Source organism: Amphibalanus amphitrite, unplaced genomic scaffold (assembly GCF_019059575.1).
Source record: "Amphibalanus amphitrite isolate SeventyFive unplaced genomic scaffold, NRLGWU_Aamphi_draft 000188F_arrow, whole genome shotgun sequence".
NCBI classification, from domain to species: Eukaryota; Metazoa; Arthropoda; class Thecostraca; order Balanomorpha; family Balanidae; genus Amphibalanus; species Amphibalanus amphitrite.
In genome coordinates this window covers 265,053-283,511 of record NW_024881683.1, presented here as the reverse complement: position 1 = coordinate 283,511, position 18,459 = coordinate 265,053, and the positions used below count along the sequence as shown (strand labels likewise).

At 46.2% G+C, this 18,459-nt stretch overlaps 1 protein-coding gene across 7 annotated transcripts in view; it reads left to right on the top strand.

Moving 5' to 3' along the window:
- Window positions 1-18,459, top strand: part of LOC122384383 (muscle LIM protein Mlp84B-like) — a 32,671-nt gene that overhangs the window by 12,480 nt on the left and 1,732 nt on the right. For 5 of the 7 annotated variants that reach the window (XM_043371743.1, XM_043371747.1, XM_043371748.1 and 2 more), the window contains exons 5-10: window positions 6,897-6,993; window positions 11,414-11,498; window positions 12,596-12,725; window positions 14,086-14,261; window positions 14,641-14,767; window positions 15,237-15,421. In XM_043371743.1, the coding sequence (XP_043227678.1) occupies window positions 6,897-6,993; window positions 11,414-11,498; window positions 12,596-12,725; window positions 14,086-14,261; window positions 14,641-14,767; window positions 15,237-15,421 (800 nt within the window). Of the gene's footprint in view, window positions 1-6,896; window positions 6,994-7,895; window positions 8,171-8,583; window positions 8,683-9,752; window positions 9,850-11,413; window positions 11,499-12,595; window positions 12,726-14,085; window positions 14,262-14,640; window positions 14,768-15,236; window positions 15,422-18,459 lie in introns of those variants that run through there. The other 2 variants (XM_043371749.1, XM_043371746.1) reach the window with 2 other exon arrangements.

Below are 18,459 nucleotides of genomic sequence, written 5' to 3'. Positions count from 1 at the left end.
TATAAGCGATAATTCACGGTACTACGGCTCCTTATTGATGTAGCGTGTCATTACGAAGCTGAATCCCGATTGCTCTGAAAAAGTGTTCGGTCTCATTCCTCTTTCTCCTGGGGTATCATTGAGTTTTCTTTTCTTTTCTTTTCTAAGACTTCGTTTATGCCCAAAGTATGTACTTCTTTGACATTATACGATGGTGCTGTCGACGATGGTGCTGCAATTCGTCTCAGTACAAGCGAGGGTTTCATTTTGATTTTTCTAATTTCTCAGTAGCGCTAAGTTTACTTTTTGTGAAAAGAACTTCAAAACCTAGAGCAACCGTGCAAACGTTACGTTCATAGTATTGAAACCTAAATCAATTCCGAGCATATCCACGTAAATGACCAGGGCTGTGGAGTCGATGGATTTTCGGTAACTCCGACTCCGGCTCCGGCTCCAACTTCCAAGACTGACTCCGACTCCGGCTCAGACTCCGGTCAAAACCGTGGAGTCCGACCCATTTCAACTCCGACTCCACAACTCTGTAAGTGACGGTGATTTGGTGTGATAAATAATAAAAAGAGGTGAATATCAACAATGGTTATTGCTCATCGGCGGACGAAAACAAATCTACACAAGCACAACGATGTGACTGCAGCAACGACAAGCATTAACAATGACGATAAGGTATCCATGCAATGACGTGGGGCCAGCTGCGCGTAAATATATGGATCTCTGTGCAAACTGGATGTGGTTGTTTGCTACACCAGAAGATACCGCTGTTCCTGAGCGGAAGTAAGTGATGGATCGGGAAGGAGCGGTCGGTCACCCAACGAGTCCCCAGGCGCTGGTAGCTGTTAACCCGCGCCCCCCTGGTGGGGTCGGTTTATAGGTAACGCGACCTGAAGCCACTCGCACCAAAATCCTCTTGCACCAATCATTGGATTCTGTTGCACCGCATACCCACTCCAAGACTCTGCCGTGACAATTTACCGATAAGTTCTGCCAAGCTTCCGTAGTTTTACGTTATGAGCACGTGCAACAGAATTTATCACCGTAGATTAGCTAATTATGATTTTTCTCGTCTACCTAGCTAAATATTTTGATGTAAGAGGCCTCTCGTGTGTGTGTGTGGGGGGGGCTGTTTTTGCCCCCCCCCCCGTATCTCCGAAACCACTGGACAAATTTGCAAAATTTAAGCGGCGTTCGATAATTATCTCAAATATGTCGGGTTTCTCCAATTTCGTTGACCTCAGGGTCACTGCTGACGTCACAGGTCAGGCCAAAAATGAAAAAAAATGAAACATTTACAGGTCTTTCAGGGAATGCGCTATATGTATCATCGATAAAAACGCATTTTATCGAAAATCATCGATAGAGCGTGAGTTGCCTAGTACATATGTTGCTAATAGAGGTCTCTGATACCAGGTCAGGTCACAGTGGTCAGGTCACCAAGGGTCAGCACATGAACCCAATGCTGCTAGGGCTGTGCGATGCATGTTTTATGGCCAATTTCTCAATCTCAACTCAATGGAGTTGGCTAGACGATCACCAGGCAGGAATGATTTAGGTTACTTAAAGGTGGAGGTCAGGTCAATGACGGGTAAAAAAGGTCAAATCTCAAAACTGGTATTTTGGCAAAAATGGGCATCGATTCGATGCAGCTTGTCACGGGGAGTCTAATGGTGGTCTTTGTTTTGCGCTACGTAGTACGTAGTCTAGAATTGCTAAAATTTGAATTTGAAAATTTGACGTCATCAAGTTTAAACATTTTTTTCGCAATAACTTGGCCAAAAAGAGATATCGATTTCAACTTTGGTATGTGGATGGTATGTAGATGCTGGGGAATATCACATATATTCTAAAAAAAAAAATTGAAATTCGAAAATGTGTTGGATTTTTTGGCTGTTATATAAAAAAAAATATTTTTTTTTTTAATTTTTAGGGGTCACATTCCAAAAATTTCAAATATCAGAATAGCAATTTTATTGTTTTTGTAATTCTACATCTTTATGTCTTGTACATTTTTCGGTATCTTTAAATATATATTCCTGACAGCTCTTCCTGCGAAACCTTTTTTGGGTCAAAAATGGCAGAACATGACGTAATTCTGACGTCATATGCGGCCAACCTATCATAGCTTTTGGAAAAAATTGGTCCCAATGTTTACCTTGATGCCCAGGAGAGCTCTGAAAGTTTGGTGACGATTGGCGCAGCATGGTTTTGGAGATATGTCGAAAAGTGTGGAGGGGGGGGGGGAATACCCCCCCCCCCAGGGCGCAGGTAAAAGGGCGGATTGACGGTTGCGGGAATACGCATCGAGGGAATAGGGGTCTCCATGTCTGACAGTGGGATCAATGAGATGCGCTGTTCAGCGGCAAAACGCTGCCCCATGTCCCAGTCTTATACATGTCGTAAAATGGATTTGCAGCGCAATAGCTGCAGAAAACGGTTATTGTTGCAAAATGTTTTTTTCTGCATTTTAGTCCATCGTATATCAGAGGGAAACAATCACGTAAAATACAAAATTCGCGTATGCGATAGAATCAGCTACCGGCTTGCATGAATTGCGAGCCTTTTCCCGAAGTGCGGTCTCAATCACGAGTAATTTGCATTTAAAGATCAGGATTTATTCTTAGTTAACACTATTTTTCTTTTAACATCACCCGATTTGAGTCGCTTGGCTCGCTTGGAATCGCGCCGCCTCTACGCTACTTTTGAATTAAAAGTACCACTCCAGGCAGCTGATTGCCCGTTAAAGGGACTATCCCACCTTTAAAGGAAAAGGGCCACCTTCGTGAAATATGAAGATATCGTTGTTTTTCATTTTGACATTATTATTTTTCATTTTCTTTTTAAAACTGGTGCCAGAAGTGCACAATTCGCGAAAAAGTATTTAAAACTATTTAACATATTGGTACTATGTTGATACTCTCTACGGCACCTACTGTATGATGGCATAGCGATGACGTCACACTCAAGCCAATCAGCGTTCAGAAGACAGACTTGTCGGATTGTGTCAGATAAGCTGATTGGTTAGAGCTGAGCTGGTTGGAGCTGATTGGTAAAAAACCAAAGCCTCACCGCGGGTGGCTGTATTGTCGGATAAGAACGCATTCCTGGGATAAGGACGCATTCCTGGCGTATTTTCTTTTAAAATTGCCGATAACTACGAATGGAGGCCGAAATCGGCCGTAAGGACGTAAACAGTAAGGTTTTCGGACACGGGCTACAAGATGGCTATCTCAGTTTCAATCCCCATGTTAAAGGTGGCCCTTTTCCTTTAACATGGGGTTTGAGTTGAGATAGCCAAGTTTGCGGCGAGGTTCAGAAACCACTATCTATCTAGGTTGCAACCCCCGCGGCCTCTTGGTGTTGAAGAAATTCGTTCCCTTCATTTGAAAATGGGCCTTGCGCAAGGCCCTATCTTCAACATTGAGCGACCGTTAGTGTGACGTCACCTCGTTTAGTCATTCTGATTTAGATGGGTTTGTCCGTTGAAAAATCGCTTAAAACTTGGTCTGAACTTTGTTGTGGTGCCTACAGAGTAAAAAGAATCAGCTTTATGACAGTAATGTGGCCTGGGGAAGGAGGTTATTTTGGGCTGTGACGTCACATATTTGAAAGTTTGTGTTTGGAATATGGGAAGCCTAAGATGTTTAATGAAAAATAAATACCAAAACCGTGTTCCTGGTCATCCAATCTATAAAGTCGGGCACAATTTAACTGGTTTTATTAACATTTTAGAAGGTGGGATAGTTCCTTTTAAAGTGGAACATAAATTTTGTACTCAACTGTACAGCTTCTTTATTTGAACGCTTTGCAATTTGCAAGAAAGAGCACTGAAATCGATTCGCCACGGCTGTGGCTTTGGATATAAGTACCACTTTAGTACCATTCACCTAACGCTGCGGCTGGATTACCAATGGTGGTCTTGACGTCATCAACCAGACCCGGCTTTGGACTCGGCGAATTCGCTTTTTGTCGGCGCCTGGCGCTTGTCGTAAACAAAATTCGTTAGGACGTGACAAGTGCTTTTCGCCCGAGCTTTTTTTTTTAATGTGAGTTGGCTCGGGGATCGGTTGTTGAATGCTAACGTTTGTATAGTCCAGTAGGTACGAGACCCATACGAATCGACTCCTAAAATCTGCGACGCTCATTCATAAGAGGTTCAGCATCAGCCGAAAAGTGATTATTTCCCTTTCACGTTCCCATAGGAATCATTCGTTTACTTGGATAGTGGATATACATTCGGCAACACCGGTATCATAATTTATAAGCTTGGGCCCAGGTTCAAAGCTGAGCTGGTTGCGCTCCACTGAAAACCAGACCCCTCCCCCATCCCCAATCCCCCACAACCCCCCGCCACCCGCCCCCCCCCCCCCCCCCCCCACCACCACAGGCTCGCACCGCGCAGCTTCCCACTCCGAATCGCGCCGCGAGCAACGGTTGTCTATACTCGGGAGTATTGTATACATAAACATAGGGGCGCGAAGGAGCGGTAGCGAATGGGGCAGGCTAACGGTTGAAGCCGTCTCCACTTCAAATTCCTACGCCTCATTTTAAAAAGGCTCAATGGTATACGGTATGCGTACAGCTATATTCGAAAATCACTTTTCGAGGCTGATAATTCACCTCTGCGAGAAACAGGCCAGAAGCTGAAGGGTACTTGGGTCAGAGTCATTAAGTTTTCAGGGTTGCTGTAAAATTGATCAACTTGAGGGTGCCTCTTGCAATTTTTGTTGCGATCGGACGCTTTTTATGCGAGTTAATCGCAAGAAATAGAATGGGATTCCTTCCGACCACACCCTTATAAATGTGAGGGTTTAAAGACGAAAGTAAATATGTTCTTGGGATATTGTTTAATCCATTTGTTGCCACAGTGAACAACATGCAGCCGGGCCATACCGCGATGCTGTCCTTACGGAACCAGTATGTACATACATCCAGTGGTCCAAAGAACTGTCCGTCATTGTACCCATCCTGGCTCCTCAAGGAATCACTGGTAATTATTTTGGGACACACTAGGTCGTAAGTGATATTACCCCGCCTATATGAGTTTCATTTCATTCAAAAAGCCGGTCTCGGCGTTCCACCTTCTCAACCCTCCTGTGGCGATCACCTGCCGACGTCCCTGCACCGCCGCCCAGAGTCGGTGCCGCCGTGCCACCCAGAGTCGGTGCCGGCAGTGCTGCCAGATTTGGAGGATTTCCGCAAATCTGGAGGATTTTGAACTCTATTTGCGGACAAATTTCGCTTTTGGAGGATTTTTGATTCTGGAGGAAAATCTGGAGGATTTGTCGCCCGATTATTATATTCAATTTCATGGAAAAATATAACACATTCAAGACTAAAAAGGCATTTTCCTGCCCAGCGTCACCCTACCCGTTAGGATATATCACGTCCTTTATCACCGTGAGACTGCAGAATGTCTCAGTCTGTAGCTATATTTACGAGGGTACCAAACTACTGGCGGATCTAAGAGGGACATTTGGGGCAAATGCCCCCGGCCCCCCTGCAGCGCCTGAAATCGACGAAAATTTTCGTTTTTTTAAGATAAAACGAAAACTCAACAACTTTTATAAGAAAAAGTATCTTTTAAACTGCACAGCAGTGCGAAAAGATTCGAAATCCGATGGGTTTTTAGTATTTGGTGAAACTTTTTTGGGGGTATAGCCCCCCGCAGCGTCCAAGACCGCCTTTCTATATCTGCCAATAGGATTTGGAGGAATCTGGAGGATTTTTGTAACTGATATAGAGGATTACAGCCTTCCCCATCTGGCAGCACTGGGTGCCGGTGCCGACGGGCCGCCGCCGCCGCCGCCCACCCCGCGGCGGTATCGGTCGCTCCAGCGAGCTCCAGCGGCGGCGCTGGCAGCGCTCCAGCTGGCCGACGCCCGCTCCGCCCCCGTCCGTCCATCCGTCCTCAGCTGGTGAACAGTGAACACAGCCCGCTCCCCGGCCGGGTCCGCCCCCGTCCCGGCCACTCCGCCCCCCTTTCCCCGTCAGCGCCGCCCGCTCCCGCCGCCCGGAATGCCGTCGGAATCTCCTCGTCCACACAGACGCCCGCCAGCGTGGATCACTGTCTTCTATGTCGTGCTCGGTCGATCAGTTACACAGTTATGACTGCTCTGCAACCTGCAGGCTCAGGTACTGAAAGGGGGCCCTGTGCTAGTGTTGATTTGATGAGGTGGAACCCGTAAAAGCTGTCATGCAGCAGCGTTGGAAATGTCAACTAATTAAATCACAATGTACATTTATGAAGGCTTCACCCTACCGTGACGTAATGATATATACCTACCTAGTACCTACAATCTACAGCATAGTCATGATCATTGATCATAATGAATTGATACCGTAACAATGATAGTCAGCTTTTGTTCAGCCTATATAAACATATAAACACTGAGCGGGAAACGCCCCCTTTAGCATTTATCTCAGAGCCTATTATTTGCATCAATGTTAGTTGGATACTTCCAGCTCGTGCTGGAAATTACACAAATGTTTATCACAGTCTAGTTGACCTTGGACGTTGGCCAGGCAAAAGAAAGTCAAACATTTCAGAGCACCGGCGCGGCACTGGCGAGTGGCGAGGACCACAGGGTCACTCAGCTCTGCACGGAGCTCCTCGCGACTTCATTGTACTTGGTTATCTTATTTGTTATAGCATTCCATATATTCGTGCACAATGCATCGAAGCAGGCCATAGGTGCACACTGCACAGTTAACCAGGTCAAGGAGCATGCATTTCAGCGATTCTAGCGAAAGACCAACGAGGCATGTGAGGGAAGACTCGTAGATTGACTTATTAGACCGCTGCAGTCAGGCAGCTGTAGTCAGTGATGGTAGGCACGGTAGTAGAGCCTCACTACGCGTATGTAGGCAGCACCAGTTGACTAACCGGCCGGTGCCCCTGGCAGAGCTGGCACAAGCACTGCTTCCACTGCGCCGACTGCAACAAGAAGCTCGACTCGCTGACACACAACGACGGCCCCGACCGCGAGATCTACTGCAAGTGTGAGTAGCCGCGCCGTCGGCACGACGGCGGCACGTGACGCCGCGTGTGTGCATGAAGGGGACACTTCACCGATAGTGTGAGGTGATCTTGGACTGCTGCCGCCTCTAACACCGCTTTTCTCAACAGCACGCCGCTGCAGCTGAATTTTGTGCATCAATAATGTTGTTAACTCATGTGTGTCCTTTGATGAGTGTCATTTTTGGTGTGGTGACCCAACAAAATGTTTTGTTTTGCCCACGACATCATTTAGATGGTGTATTATTATCCTTGCATAATAATTTGTATCTTACAATGACAGTATGAACCACTTCCAGCTCGTATCTTCATATTGTAACATTGACATGAAACGTTACAAACACAGTTCTGTTCCTACATACCTACGATCCATGCGAACAGTTATAACAACAGTTGAAGCCGTAATATAAACCTTTTACTGAAGCAAACAGCATCACCACTTGCCAGGAACACTAAATGCGAAACAACATTCCCCTTCCCAACAGACAGCTTGACTTCAGCTACTACGAGTACCTATATAAAATGCCATGCACTACACGCAATTACACTTCGTAGAATAAGGTTTCTGACAAATTTATATACCTATGCGAACGTTTTCCCTTCGTGCAATTATTCTTGTGGTGTTTGCAATCTGAGGTCACGCTCAAACATGCGAGAAAAAAACTTGCAAACGCGTTCGTGGGGTCGGGTATCAAAGCCGAACAGGTGCCATATTTCGCCACTCGCTCTGACAAGCTAATGCCGGCGAGACGGCTGCACGGCGGGTATCTGATGACCTGACCAGCGGCGCGGCGCGTCGGACCTGTTGGTACGGACCCAGGGCGACGGTGATGGCTGGCCAGCTGCGAGACAACCGCGGCGCGACCCGGTGCCAGCTCGGCGGCAACAAACGCTGGCCGGCTCGACAGCGGAGCCGCCCGTCTCGCGGCGGGCGGCTGGCCCAGGAACAGTGGGCGGCGGGCGGCGGCGGCGGCGGTGGCAGTCGGTGGTGGTGGAAACGGCAGAAAGGCGCCGAGTGTGTGGAGAACTGAGCGAGCATGGAAGGAGAAAATGCCATTAACGAACGAACGAAAAGGAGGAAGAAAGTGAAGAAGCGAAGAAACTGGGACCAGCTGAACGAACAACATAAATCTCAAACGTCTCAGGTTACGGAGCCTACCAGTAGGTGTGACGAATAGGATTTTAAGCTAAATTTAAGAAGTGTATCGTCGCGTTCAATGAATTTATCAGATGTTTACCGTTTCACCTATATTCATGAAGCCGTTTAGCATTAAAGTCGTTCAATGCCCGTTTTGTAATTTATGTAAAGATTGTGTTAACCCCATACATTATTCAATTCGGGTTGCCTTTTGAACAAGCCACTTTCCCGTTTTATTTCTTTGAATCTCGAACTCTTGCTAATGTCGTGATCATTTAATCAGCTCTGCTCAGAAAATATGAATTGTAATAGACAGTAGACACCAATGATTATCAACCGATTGCAGTTGATTTGATATGTGAGGTTCTAAGTTTGATAGTACTCTAGCCGAAATGTCCTCCCGATGTTGGTAATAAATGCTGGCTGCTGGTCTCAGAGTCGATCGAGCACGCGCGCAGCCAGGGTATGTCCAGCGGGTGGATCGGACCCATGCTGCAGGTCATCGGAGCCATGAAAAAGCTGGACGATTTCAAAGGTGAGGCCCGATGATTGCAAGATCAAGAACTGAACCGGAGCTCTGTGTGCATTCCCAGTGGTGTTTTTAAAAGCGCGATTTTCGAGACAAAGGAGGTGATTAAAGTGAAGGTGAGACGAAGCGTAACGAAGAGAGCGAGAGAGAGAGAGAGAGAGAGAGAGAGAGAGAGAGAGAGAGAGAGAGAGAGAGAGAGAGAGAGAGAGAGAGAGCAATTGCACTGCGGTAAGGTGCACATAGCCTGATGCAACAAGACCTTTATAAGAAACAAATGTAGTAATAATCCATCATGCCATTAAAGGGACTATCCCACCTTTAACATGGGGTTTGAGTTGAGATAGCCAAGTTTGCGGCGAGGTTCAGAAACCACTATCTATCTAGGTTGCAACCCCCGCGGCCTCTTGGTGTTGAAGAAATTCGTTCCCTTCATTTGAAAATGGGCCTTGTACAAGGCCCTATCTTCAACATGGAGCGACCGTTAGTGTGACGTCACCTCGTTTAGTCATTCTGATTTAAATGGGTTTGTTCGTTGAAAAATCGCGTAAGACTTGGTCTGAACTTTGTTGTGGTGCCTACAGAGTAAAAAGAATCAGCTTTATGACAGTAATGTGGCCTGGGGAAGGAGGTAATGTTGGGCTGTGACGTCACATATTTGAAAGTTTGTGTTTGGAATATGGGAAGCCTAAGATGTTTAATGAAAAATAAATGCCAGAACCGTGTTCCTGGTCATCCAATCTATAAAGTCGGGCACAATTTAACTGGTTTTAACAACATTTTAGAAGGTGGGATAGTCCCTTTAAATCCAATAGGCCACCACGCATTCTACACAGATTACATGTAAAAAACTACGCATAGCAATTCATTTAGCACTACAAAACACAACAGTGCAACATCTTCGTCAAAAACAAATGCGAGCTATTCCCAATAGGATCGCTTGAACACCTTACGATTCCACGTCATAAAATTCTGGTAACCTCCTGGCGGGAAACTGAGTCCGTCCGACCTGGCTGGGTGCCACCGGTCCCAAAACGGCGGCCTCCGACTATGTTACTAACACTACGGGTGCGCCCCAGAGCTGGCACAAGTCGTGCTTCAAGTGCGTCGCCTGCCAGCACTGGCTGGACTCGACCACACGGCACGACGGGCCGGACGGCGAGCTCTACTGCAAGCGTAAGGCCCGCTCTGGTGCAGTTAGCTAGACACTAGTCAGTGTTTGATGGGCGCGAGTCGACGACGGGGTCATTGTGCGCCCATATACCCAGAGGCCCATAGCCCATATGCGTATACGTATAGATAGAACCCTGCAGCAGAAGCTTGCTCGAAGACTGGAAGGGGCTATTGCTTAGATGCCAATTAGTGATAAGTTGAAAATCTGCTTTCGGGTAAAGTATAGGTCGCATGCCAACATTGTTTCGTGTATGATCAGTATTTAATTTGAATGGCAATATGCATTGTTTAGATTTTCTAGCATCGCCTTCTCTTCGACAATCGTCCATCACGTAGTGAATTTAATTTTAGAGAGCACTTAAGTATGGAAATGGCACTATCCTGCTAGAGAACAGATCGATCTTAGAATGAAGGTAGGAGTCATTGGAGAGGAAATGTAATAATGCACTACATGATTAGGACAATCCCAACTCCGATTGATTGGAAACGCAATGATATGAGGTCACTTATAATTAAGATGCCACACGTTAATAACAGTTTTGATGATTGTATTCACATTAATGCATATGTTTCAGACATGTGCATGGATCCGAGAAAATGGATCTGGGATCTGGTCCCACGGATCCTGATCTCGGATCCGACGGGATCATAGATCCAGCTCTCTAATTTATCGAGAGATCCGTAGCTATAAATCCCAGTCTCATTTTTTGTTTGAGATCCAGTGAGATCACAGATCCTCACTTATTTTTTATCAACACAGAAATTCCCTCCAAAACACTTACTGCAATTTACAAACGTTCTGTTTTAGTGATGTTATGTGATTGCACGTCATAATCGATAATTTTGTGGCACGCATTGACATAGAAACTCTTTTATTAATGATTTCAAATGTTGTGCATGATGGGATCCACTATGATCATAGATCCATGTTCTTTGTTTATCGTCATATCTTTAAGATCATAGATCCAAGATATTTTTTCTCGCCGGATCCGATGTGATCATAGATCCTAACCTGCAGTTTGCTTCGAGATCCACTGAGATCATAGATTCATCGCTTGGATCCATGCACAATCACATGTCTGATATGTTTATCTAAAAAATAGATAAAAAATAAACACATCCAGTGATGTATCGTTGCATGCGTAATATGATGTGCTAGACACAACTTGTAAGTACAGCGGAAACTTGTGCCTCTGTACTTTTCACTAACCTCTGCATGGTGACGCTAATGTTTGCTATAATAACTTTTGTTGCAGGCTTGTGTTATTAGAGTCAGGCGTAAAATATAACATGAATCTGTATCACTCCTTATTTCAAATTGAGTAAGTCGCTGCGCCCTGGGAAAGAATTTGAGGTGTGGAAGAAATGCATTGCTTGTTTCCAGGGAAGCAAACGTCGATTAATGTATGTAGGTGGATTTCAAATGCCAGCTGAATGTTTACTGTTCATCTTAGTTACAATGCGATCTCTAAATAGAACCGTCCGAAGCGCAGGCGCAGCTAAGTCACTGCTATCCTGCACTTTGTGTCCGCTGACCTGACGTGACCTGACCTGGTGGTCGCTGCAGTGTGCTACAACCGCCGGTTCGGCCCCAAGGGGTACGGCTACGGCGGCGGCGCCGGCGCCCTCCAGATGACCCTCACCGATGGAGTGTAAGTGAACGTGCCAAACACGCTGCATGGGCCGCCCGGTCCCAGACCGCACGACCTGCTGGTCGGTCGACGTTTTGCAATGTTTTTGTGTTTTATGTTTTATGAAGTTTAAGTTGCAGCCGTCCTAATTTATGTAACACGTTTTTGTTGGTGTGATTTTTGTCTCCCACTGTTCTAGTTGTTCCGTGTCGCTGCCTGTGCGTCGATTAACTGTGTCACTGTCCGGGGCTGACCTTTAACCGGCACGGTGCCCCGGTCCGTCACTAACAGCCGGTCTGGTTTCAGCCGGCCGGGGGCGCTGATCTGCGTGGGAGCTGACCTCCCGACGGGTGCGCGGCGCTAGGAAGCTGCTGACCGCCCCTAACTCCCCCAAACCGCTGCGTGGCTCGTGTCCGGCGGCCGCGGACCCTGACCTTTGACTGCTGACCTCTACACCCACCGGGCGGCGCAGCGCCGCTGACAGCGCCACCGGAGGCCAGCCGACACGGCCCGTTCCCCGTACAGGACACCGGGACACGGCTCGCCGAACGACTCCGGCACGTGGCGACACTGCGCAGTGCTGCAGTTGGTTGAATTTCTAACATTATTTTATTATCGATTATCTTAACCTGCCCGGTCGCCTTAAGTACCTAAATAAATACCGTACGCGATGAGCAGTAGTAATGAATTTGAAGTAAAACAGTAAAGCCTAGCGTAAAATGACATGTTCGGCTGGCAAGTGTGCAAGGAATTGAAGCTTCACGCGCGCTCTTTATGAAAACACTTAAATCGATTAGACAGCCTTATGTATATAGTCGGACTAATGACTAGCAGTTAGGCGTTACGGCTGTGCTCCACGTGCCATTTCACACTCAGAACTCTACCTGATCCCGTTTGATTTTCATTTTCATCATTAGACCTGATACTATCGGACTGCCATCACACTGCCGTACAAAGAATGGAGACAAACTGGTAGGTCATATCGTATGAATGGCACTGTCATGACACCTGCTTGGACACGATTTGTCCTCAGTTCTACCCCTCGCCCTCGGACCCGCAGTGCCCGGCTCAGCCCCGCCCAGGTCCCGCCCCGCTGACCGGTTCGTGGCCGCTGGCAGGGACGGTGAGGTAATGACCAACAAGCCGACGGTCAACATCCAGGCGTCGATCCAGGCGCCGCCCGGCCAGGGCTGCCCGCGCTGCGGAGGAGCCGTCTACGAGGCCGAAAAGAAACAGTCGCGCTTCCGGGTGAGGGCGACAGACCGAGTCAAAACCAGTTCAGCATAGGGGAGAGTGGGGAAAGATGCCCAGGGTTTTGCTATGTCATATATTATTCGAAAATGACGATCGGAAAGCAAAAACTTGGAGTTTCAACGGAAGCCGACATCATTTTTCTCCAAAAATATCACACTTTCGTGCCTGAAATATGATAACTTTTTTTGCTATTAAGCATTTTCCTGAAGAAGTGAAAGGGGGCATCTTACCCCACAGGGTGGGAAAGATGCCCCCTGGGGTTGGGGAAGATGCCCCCTGCACTATAAGTAACATGAATGGGCACGTGAATCGCCTGAACGAATCAGTAGTCCCTTCGAGCCTGCAGTAGACACCAAACGTCATCGTAAGGGCCCTCAAAAGTAGTCGTAAGGGGCTTCAGAGGTCATCGTTAGGGCCATCATAGTCCAGCGCGGCCAAACAAGCCTCCGTGGTGGCGTTCGGAGACCACTGTGGGGCCCTTATAGGTCTTCATGATGCTTGAGGGCCCTCGAGCCCATCGTGGGGACCTCAGATGCCAGCGCGGCCCGTGGAGGCAACGTGGGAGCCCTCAAAGGATGTCGTGAGGGGCCCTGGAGCCAATAATGGGGCCCACAGAGGCCGTCGTGAGGGCTCTCAGAGTCAGATGCCGCCCAAAAAGTCGCTGTGTGGGCCGAGAGACCGGCATGGGGAGCACCCGACCGTACTGGACTCTCAATAGTCCCAGATCGGCTTTTGTCTCCCATGACAAGTATGTAATAAATGATTTGACGGGCTGCTTGAAGGACAGCCTAGGGATTTAGGGGGGCGTCTTTCCCCATCAGGACAGGGGGCATCTTACCCCAAGGTACCGAAGTAACATTAAATCAGTACAATTTGTTAGCCATAAAACTATACCCTGAAACAAACTGTTTGGGACACAGTACACGCATGTTAATGTATCACGACTATAGCAAGGGACGCAAAAATTATCTACCTTCTTTGATATTTACTTTACAATGTTTTGACACCAAAATATTTTTTGAAAGCAGCAAATAAAAAACATGCAATCACCAGCCAGCCGTTGCCCAAATGAGCTTCGCAAATTTTTGTGCAGTTAACAATGCAGGCTTCCGCTTTACGCTAAGAACATTAGTTTCCAGGTTCGATTATTTGTTTCGCCGCTAGAGGGGGTGGGGCGTCTTTCCCACCCTGGGCATCTTACCCCACTCTCCCCTATCTATCTTTTGAATTAAACTTTAACTATTCTTTGTGTCACTGCGTTTTAAAGCTAGATTTACATTTTGGATTAGATATTCTTGTCGTTTTTACGCGTTTGTTGTGCCCTGATAATAATTTTCGTACGATTTATCTCCAGGATTACCACAAGACGTGCTTCAACTGCAAGGAGTGTTCTCGCATCTTGGACTCGACCAATGCCTGTGACGGCCCTGACAAGGACATCTACTGCAAGCTCTGCTACAGCAAGAAGTTCGGCCCCAAGGGCTACGGATTCGGCGGTGGCGCTGCCTTCCTGCAGTCGGACACCATCGAGTGAGTTCGGCACCAGACACCAGTGAGAAGGTGCAATAGGTTTCATTGTTATGCTTTCGTGGTTTATGTGATTGCATGTGATGGCCACTGAGGATCGTAAGAGCAAGTTTGGGGGCGAAGTTGCCGTGGCCGACCGTAGGTGCTCAGGATAATTCGTTTTCTTTTACTGGGCGTCAGGTTTTAACATTTTTTTATAAGATCGCAGTAATGCATACCATCGTAACAGATTGGACAACGCTTTCCTAAATTAGTTCCACTGAAGAGTGAGGGCTCAGACGCCCAGACCCGTCAGACTTCCCGCCGAAGCCGCCTGATGCGGTGGCGCCCAGTTGCACACACGGTGTCCGTCCAGCTGACCCGCAGGCGCGCTCGTTTCCAGATCGAACATGCCGTCGCAGGACTGGACGCGCACCGACACCACCACCATCAAGGCGTCGCCGGGCCAGGGGTGCCCGCGCTGCGGCGGAGCCGTGTTCGCCGCAGAGATGATGCTCTCCAAGGGACGCGTAAGTTCGACATTTTTAACAAACACCGATCAGGGAGAGATCAGAATACAAAGCAGCTGGACTGGCTGGCAATGTAAATTTGAAAGAACCTTATGAAGATAAGAAATGTTATCTGAAAATTGAGGACCAAAATTCGGTAAAGCCGTGTCGAAAGTTGAACCTATTTGCTAATGAAGGTAAATTACTTACCTTTCCAACAAACAGAATACGTTTTCCGTGTTTGTGATTTGTCCGGAGCCACGCAGCTATTCAGGTGCGCTTCTTGTACTGATCATACACAGTTTTCGTGCATGCCGTAGGATTATGTCAGCAGAAATGGTTCAAACGGCGAACCGAGTGCTAAATCACAATAGAAATAAATACGCCCCGGATATATTAATCTGCACTTTTGCATACCTCTGGTCTGCACTGTCTTTGAGAACGTTTTACGCAACGCGCGTGCTGATCCCGTCGTCGTCTCCGCCGGTAGGAGTGGCACAAGTCGTGCTTCAACTGCCGGGACTGCAAACGTCCCCTGGACTCGACCATCGCCTGCGATGGACCCGACAAGGACATCTACTGCAAGACCTGCTACGCACGTCGCTTTGGACCCAAGGGCTTTGGCTTCGGCCACGCGCCGACCCTGGTGTCGGGCTCTGTGGAGGAGCAGGCCCCGTAAGTGTCATCCACTAAACCGGAGAAATCGGTAATGTTGCATGTATTCCCGTCCCCCATCCCTCAGGCAATCTTACGATTGTCTCTATTTCCCGCTTAAAGGGACCCTCCCACCTTCAAAAAAGTTAATGAATTGGCATAAAAGTGATGTAGCGTGAATCACAAAGAGCGAAAATGAACATCTACCAAATTTTACCGGAAAATATTCAACCGTTTTCGAGATATAAGACTTTTATTTTTGTTTACTTTTTGGGAAATCCGCTGTTTCTATGACGTCACATAAAGGTTTTCTTTACGTCGGCATTTGGAAGCAATAATTTGGTATCAAAGTGCGACAAATATTGCGCGAATGATGCGTTTATCTTATCAAGGTCAATATATGATGGCCAACAAAGGGTTCCAGGACAATTCTTCTTATGGCATTTTTTCGTATCGCAATTCTTCGTCTGCAAATCTTCGTCAGGGCATTTATTCGTATCGCATTACTTTGTCTCGCATCAGGGTATATGAAAATCGGCTCGCATTTCTTCTTCAACGCAAATATATGCAAGAGTAAGCATTGATGGACAAATAAATGCACCGACGAAGAATTGTAGACGAAGAAATGCGGACGAAGAAATGTCATGCGAGGATTCGTTCGGGTACCATGACATTTATGTGATTTCAAAGTCAAGGTTCACAGCTGATCTGCTAAATCAAGCCAAGAATCCAAACTATCAAAAAACTATAAATATTTGTTTGTCTGTCACAGAGGTCTCAAGCAATATAAGGTTGACATATGTTGAATCAAAAATCTACTGCCACAACTCACATCTCCTGCCTTAGTTTATCATTGTTGTTGTTATCAACTTGCTTTCAAGAGAAACAGAAGCCAGTAGGTCTGATATCACTTCAGATGATTGTTTCAAGATCTGAGTTCAAATGGAATTAAAAGCAAGATCAAGATGAAACAGGGATTATTGCTGTTAAAGTAGTTTGGCCATGATACAACAGGCACATAAATCATTAGCCAAATCAAATACTGGTTGGTTTGTCAAGATGTTTATTGTCTGTCGTCTGTCGAGCTGCTATGAACACTGAACGCTCTCACTCTTACTTTAAAGAGAGTAGTTTAAGTTGAATGGTAGTGAGCTGTAATTAGACAAAGCAGCTATTCAGTGCTCACATCAAGCCAGGCTAGGAAATGGCATCAACTGTGGTGGGAGGAAGCAGGTTCGGCAGGCCTATGTTGTAAACTTCTGTTGTGTCTTGTGTTTGATCAACTGATGTTTTCTGCTCTGTTTTGTGCAGTGATAGTAGCAGGTAACTGCATGCTTGTCAAATTATGTGAATAAACGAATTCATAACATTGCATTTTTCTCTCCATGCAAGGAACAAGTAAGATGTAGAAAATGTAATAGAGGGCTGCATTGCTGATTTCATGCACTTTATCAGAGCTTTATTTAGAATTGCTTTCCTGAAAGCTACACACAGGCCACAGCACTGAAATTCACAATGTCATAGCTTTTGGCAGAAAAAAAGAAAAGACTTGCCTAGGTAAAATTGGCTGAAAGTATGGCAGAGCAGGTCTTGATGCGCATGCCCATCCGTGTGCTTGCCGAAGCCGAACTGACTGCAACACATTAACTCTGACCCACCATGGTGGCTGGCATATCCTGAACTTTCACCACTCTAAACAAGACAACTTTCAGCCCTCAGCATTGTATTAAAACACTGTACATGGCAGTTGACACTCAAAATTTGTTTCAGTGCCATCCACGGACAACATCAGTCGCCATTCACCAGGCCAGTAAAAACAGAATAGATAATAGCTTCAAACCCATGTAGTCAGAGTTACTAGGTCTGCACCTCAAAACAAAATCCAGGTGACATTCACCACGCCAGTAAAAAAACAGGTAGGTACTTAGGTAACGTAACAGCTTCAAATCTGGTAACATGTTGGTCGGACTTAACACTACCATATGTACATGGAATAATATGATACCAAACAATAGTGCAACCATTCTGGACAACAAAAGTGTATGATAAAATTAATTTAGAATACTTTGGCAGCATGATTTACGAGCACAGGCAGGTGTTACCTACCAGCCTTCTCAATGCTCGTAAAACCAACATTGTAGTTTTGATTTTACCTTACATGATAACACACTTGGCTGCAATGGCACATTTAATTTAACACTGTGAAAAGACCAGTTATAACCACTTCACAAGCACAATTGCACCTCATGCCGACATCCTTTTCCAAAGACAGTCGGCAGCGTCTTTTGTCAAAACTGGAAGATCAATCCCCTTTCAACTGTTAACATCAAAAATATTTCTTCATGGTGTGATCTCCTATGGAAACCTTGCGGGAAAAGAATTAATGTCAATTGTCAGCTCTTCAAATATCTTTGGACTTAAACTTGCAGTACCATATCCAGTTTGCTTTGATATTTTGTTTTTCATTCCATGTTGAAGTTGAACACCAAGCTCCAGATATAGCAGGCAGCTTGATCATCTTCGGCCTTGGTATAATATCAGTCCAATTTCCAGTGTTGGGTATATTCTAATATTCAAATTAAAATGAAAAGCAATAGGCTTTCTCAGCGCCGACGACGGATTTCACGTTGATAAAAAAGAGAGCTCAAGGTCAGCAAAACTCGGGTTCAAGGAATGGCGGGCGTTGAAATGACTGCTGACGTCATCAACAAACCGCTAATGGTTAAGAGATAGGGACTAAGCTGGTCCCACCCTGCAAGTAAAGGGAAGAAATTTCTTGAACACCATAAAGCTGCGGGCGTTGCGACCAGGATAAATGGTGGTTTCTGAGCCTGGCCGCAAACTTGGCTATCTCAACTCAAAACTAATGTTAAGGTGGGATGGTCCCTTTAATTTATTTCATCTGTTTTGTTGTTTGCCATCAAAAGATAAATATCTGAGGTAATGCGTCCCATATACCTATGATGAATTTGCTCAGCACTGTGAAATAAAATTAATCTTTTGTTGGTTGTGGTTACATGTCGTTCCTTTTTCCATGTTTTTTTTTTTGTACAACTGTT